At 37.7% G+C, this 5,565-nt stretch overlaps 1 protein-coding gene across 4 annotated transcripts; it reads left to right on the forward strand.

Moving 5' to 3' along the window:
• LOC133698134 (metal-nicotianamine transporter YSL1-like) lies at positions 1–4,033 on the forward strand. 4 transcript variants are annotated; one of them, XM_062120981.1, is made up of 10 exons: positions 1–61; positions 586–680; positions 881–977; positions 1,079–1,429; positions 1,523–1,698; positions 1,913–2,007; positions 2,096–2,233; positions 2,337–2,526; positions 2,605–2,719; positions 2,825–4,033. In XM_062120981.1, exons 4-10 carry the CDS (start codon positions 1,081–1,083, stop codon positions 3,745–3,747), a joined length of 1,986 nt encoding a protein of 661 aa, XP_061976965.1. In that variant the 5' UTR covers positions 1–61; positions 586–680; positions 881–977; positions 1,079–1,080; the 3' UTR covers positions 3,748–4,033. The 4 variants fall into 4 exon arrangements, with proteins under 4 accessions (XP_061976965.1, XP_061976973.1, XP_061976950.1 ...); XM_062120989.1 differs by lacking the exon at positions 1–61 and adding an exon at positions 90–257 and having other exon boundaries at positions 1,063–1,429; XM_062120966.1 differs by lacking the exon at positions 1–61 and adding an exon at positions 91–257.
• The last annotated feature ends 1,532 nt before the right edge of the window (positions 4,034–5,565 follow it).

Raw genomic sequence — 5,565 nt, forward strand, 5'->3', positions numbered from 1 at the left:
CTTGGTCCTTAATTATGGATTCAGAAGGAATTGAAATCAACTCATGTTTCTTGATTTGTATGTATGTATGTATGTATGTTTCTGTGTCATAAGAAGGTTCAAAGACACCTTCATTAACGTGCAGTACTGTACAATCTGATCTAGTTTAAAATAAGAATTAAAACATAAAAATTGCATTGTCTGAACTTATACCATGATATAAACTTATAGCATCATGAGTTATTGCATTCAAAATAGAATAGCAGTGTAAGTTTTGGGTAAGGCAAAAGAGAAGAACTCTTGATTCCTAATTCTTTTCTTTGATTTTATTGAAATTATGATTCTTGTAGTCAGTTTCTAGCACACAAGATATAGAGAAGTAGCATCACACCAATCCATTAATTATGCATGTATTAACTTGTTCCCTATAGAAATTTCATTGAATCTTCACGGCCTCTAACAACAGCAACAATATATATCATTAATGCTTTCTTCTTAATCTATCAATTTCTAGCCTGTTGCACGATTCATATACTTATGTACGATCAACGCCATAGCTTACCGTATTGTTTTCTATCGTTGCGTTGTTTTTTAACCATCTTGCAGAAAACAATAAGAATCTCAATTCTCAAGTACTGCTGAGTGCTGACAAGCACTTTAACAACAATGATGGAGGAAGAGAAAAAGGGTAGAGCTCAATGGTAAGGTTCATTATCAGTCCAATAATAGATAGTAACAGTACTGCAGGCCATTACTTGGTTATTGCATATACGAATGCAACTTGTGCCAAGAATTCTAAATTATTCTCAACTTATATAAAGGGATATTGATATCTTCATGATGTTTGATGGGGTTTTTAGTGCTGTAAATAGAAAAGGTAATGAATGTTTTATGACTACAGGCATTTTGATTAGTATACACACCAAGAGGAAAACAAGTTTTCAACTAAAAAGACTAGTTAGCTACTGCAAGAAAATAAGTGCTGAAGAAGAATCAAGGTAAGGCTATATATCCATGCATGTTTCTCCTATCCTCTCGGCACTTACTCCCTGATAATTTGAGTTAATTTTATGATGCGTAAAGGATTGCTATTTTGCAGCCATGATGATTGAAGCAGTAGAAAAGGAAGAGATTGAAAGAGAAGGGATAGAGTTAGAGCCACAAGATGAATCAGAAGGTTCAAGGACATGGACACAGCAGGTCACAGTAAGAGGAATCATAGTGAGTATTCTAATTGGAGCCATCTACAGCATCATTGCTATGAAGCTAAACCTCACAACTGGGATGGTTCCAAATTTCAATGTCTCTGCTGCTCTTCTTGCTTTTGTGTTCGTTCAAACCTGGACAAAAGTTCTTCAAAAGGCAGGATTTGTCGTCAGACCCTTTACTCGGCAAGAGAATACAATGATACAAACTTGTGCAGTTGCATGTTATAGTATTGCCGTTGGAGGTTTGATCAGGCTTCGATACTTAAAATAATCTTCCTATTACTCTTGACAAATTTGAGCTTCTTCTCACATGGTTTCCATGTTTTGGGCAATAGGTGGACTTTCTTCTTATCTATTGGGATTAGACAGGAACACATATGAGTTGTCAGGGGGGTTGAAAACTGAAGGAAATTCTTCTAGTGGTTTAAAGGAACCTGAATTTGGCTGGATGGTTGGATACCTTTTCCTAGTTTGCTTTGTTGGTCTTTTTGTGTTAATTCCACTTAGAAAGGTATGAATAGAAGTTTCCATAATTCTTCCATGCATCTTAAATTATCAGAAATAGATAACTTTTCTTTAAAAAAATTATAATCTTTGTGTTTATTAGCCTGAGATCTTATGATGTCAGGAGTCTGTATATTTCTCTTTGGAATCATCATGAGTTGTATTATCATCATGTCAATTGTAAAATTCTTAAAGGTGTGTTTCGGCCTTTTGGGTTACAGATCCTGATAGTAGACATGAAGTTAACTTATCCAAGTGGCTTGGCAACGGCAGTTCTCATCAATGGTTTCCATAGCCGAGGAGATAAGATGGCAAAGTATATACATGAAATCTAATTTTTTTGCTTTAAGAAAACAACTTTCTTAAAAAAGAAAGTATGAATCATGATTGGGTTGTTATTACAGGAAACAAGTTCAAGGGTTCAAGAAGTACTTTTCAATCAGCTTCTTATGGGCATTTTTCCAGTGGTTTTTTACTGGGAAAGATGGATATTGTGGATTCGCACATTTCCCTACTTTTGGAATGGAAGCATGGAAGCATACGTATGTACTTGTATTTCCTCTCTCTATATCTACAATTATCTGCTTCATTTCTCCCAAATTAAATGTTACTGGTCATTTCTTTTTGGTTATCGGGCTTTTGTAGATTTTTCTTTGATTTTAGCACCACTTTGGTTGGAGCTGGAATGATTGTTTCCTATCTTGTAAACTTGTCCTTACTTCTTGGAGCTGTGCTCTCATATGGGATTATGTGGCCACTTATACGTCAACTTAAGGGAGAATGGTATCCAGCTTCTATAGATGAATCCAGCATGAAGAGCTTAAATGGTTACAAGGTCAGAACACTATATACTAGGCCTTTTAGCTTTCTAAAATTCATAATAGGATTCTAATATATGGCTATAATTTGACAGGTTTTCTTAGCAGTTGCTCTCCTCCTAGGAGATGGGCTCTACTTTTTTGTTAAGATAATGGGTATGACAATCAGCAACGTTCGTCGCAGATTCAAGAACAAGAATGTCAGTCCAGGTAAATTGGACATCCTTTGCAGTTTTTTCCTGTTTATACCGAAATGCTGCTAAAATATTATAGCTTCAGTTGCGCTACTTCTTAACTGTACTTCTTTCCTAGCAGTTCATTACCAGAAGAAGCTCTTTGATGAACAAAAACAAAACAAATTCTTCCTCGGAGAGACCATACCTTTATGGCTAGGCATCATTGGATATGTAATCTTCTCTGTTATCTCCATAATTGCGGTGCCAATCATATTCCCCCAGCTTAAGTGGTACTATGTTGTTATGTCTTATGTTCTTGCTCCATCCTTAGCATTTTGCAATGCTTACGGAGCTGGCCTTACCGATATAAACATGGCGTATAATTACGGGAAAGCTGCCCTCTTTGTGCTAGCTGCAGTATCCACGAGGGAAAATGGAGTGGTGGCAGCACTTGTCGGAGGCGGCCTTGTCAAATCTGTTATTTCTGTTGCTTGCACCCTGATGCAGGATTTCAAAACAGCACATTTGACTTTCACCTCCCCAAGAGCAATGTTTTTGAACCAAGTTATTGGCACCGCAATCGGCTGCGTGGTGGCTCCTAGTAGCTTCTTCCTGTTCTACAAGGCATTTGATGTTGGAAATCCTTACGGAGACTTTAAGGCTCCTCATGCCTTAATTTTCAGGAACATGGCAATCATAGGTGTTGAGGGTTTCTCAGCTCTGCCCCAATATTGCTTGCAGCTCTGCTGTGGCTTCTTTGCTTTTGCAATCGCAGTTAACCTGGTGAGAGATTTTTTGCCGCGGAAGATCGGACAATGGGTGCCTCTTCCATTGGTCATGGCCGTGCCATTTGTCATTGGAGCTTCCTTTGCCATTGATATGTGTGTTGGAAGTTTGATCGTTTTCGTATGGCATAAACGAAACACCAACAAGGCCGAGTTCATGATTCCTGCTGTTGCCTCAGGATTAATCTGTGGAGAAGGGCTGTGGACTCTTCCAGCTGCTATTCTTGCTTTGGCCAAGATAAAGCCACCTATCTGCATGAACTTTGTGGCTTCCTAGAAAAACTTCCTTGATACAAAGATTCAAGAACAGCAACACAGAGTTAAATATGTAATGTAATTTGTCTCAGCTACACAAGAACATAATGCTTCGACAAAAATTCTATCATACACAAGTAGAGAGTATTTGAATGACCAAATTCAAATTTCAACCGTCCACTTCAGAAATAATACTGTATTTTAGGATGAAACTATCTGCTACGCAAGCATGATGCTGCGGGTCTATTTTCAAAATCTATCTTTATGGTAATTATAATAAATATTCATGAGAGTTTTAATAATTTAAATTTTACGGGAAAAAAATATTTTTTTAGTTAAAGCTCCCTTTTTTTATTTATATATTCTTTCTTGTTTTGACAACAACTTGTCTATTTTATTAGTAGGATGGTTTTTTTTATAAGAAATTTATCATGGTTTGTGTCATAACCTAATTTTAGCCCTTTGACTTTTAATTTAATTTTTACAGGGTTTAAAATGAAAAATTAAAAGATCAGAGATTTATTTCGATGAAAAGTGAGTTGTCAACTTCCGTGAAAATTAAGGACTACAATGTGCTTTTATCATTCTATCTTTATCTTCAAGATAATCCCTATCTTCAAGACAATCTTTATCTTCGAGATAATTCTTGTCTTTAAGATAATGATAGTTATTCGCTTTCAAATTTGATTCTTAATCAAATTCAAACTTCAAAAAAGAGAATGAGTTTGATTGAAACTTGGTTTCTCACAAGCAAAGAAATCTGGCATTATAAATACAGATCTCAAGGTATGAAAAGGAGGGGGATGATTAGAGAGAGAAACCCTAAACGACACAAAAAAAAAAACTCAGGAGAAGACCATTACCAGAAACCTATAAAAAAAAAAAGAAAAAAAAAAGACATTTATATAAAAAAGGGGGCGCGGCCGAGTCCTAGACTAGCCGCCGCTGCCCCCTCCCCCCAGCCTTTTCCTCCCTTCTTGCCTGACCTCAATCTCTTCCCCATCAAACTGATTTTTCATTCTTCATTCTCAACCCCCGGGATCTGCAAACTCCTCACAAAAAAAGAAGAAGCAAATAAAGGCTCGAGATCATCTTCCTCCCGGTCACCTTCTAGGCTGTGGTCCCAATCACCATTAATCTCCGCCACGTCTGCCTCTAAACCAGAACCATGAACTACATTGGCATGCGATCCTCCTTGCTCCGAAAATCTGCTGAGTTTCAAGGGACCATGGCTTTTGCTTGGAAAAGCACAAGCTTTGATCGGATGCAGGGGCACGAAAACTTTTACAGCGGACGAAACCAGTATCGTCAAGATTAGTAGCAACTCAGCCACTTCCATGCACCGTGAGCATGCATCAGCAACCAGCAAAGCGCGCCTCTTCCAGCTCCAGCAGCAGTACAACGCCCTCTCAGGCATCAGCTGCTTTGTCTCCACTTACACCAGCTCCTCCATTCCCTGAACAACAGATAAAAAAAGAAAACACAAGCGAACTGAGAACAAGCAAACACAGGGGGAGAGACAGGAAGAACAAGAGAAGCAATCAAAGCAAAGAAAAGCAAAACCAGAGGAGAAGCGCACGAAGAATAAAAACAGAGAAGGAGAGAAGGTAGCTTTGGCAATTCAGCACACCTTCGCCACCGTCTTCGACTTCACCTCCTGCACAGGTAAGTTCTTCATTTCCCTTTGCTTTGCAATTCTAATTGCATTGGTACTGTACATAGGCCAATTTAATTCACTGCTTTTGCATACACGAGTGAAGCTTAGTCCTAGAAAAAAAATAAAAAAAAATAAAAAATGTAATTTATTGATTTATTTACTCACGCCAGAGTCATGAATAAA

Source organism: Populus nigra, chromosome 1 (genome assembly GCF_951802175.1).
Source record: "Populus nigra chromosome 1, ddPopNigr1.1, whole genome shotgun sequence".
Lineage (NCBI taxonomy): Eukaryota > Viridiplantae > Streptophyta > Magnoliopsida > Malpighiales > Salicaceae > Populus > Populus nigra.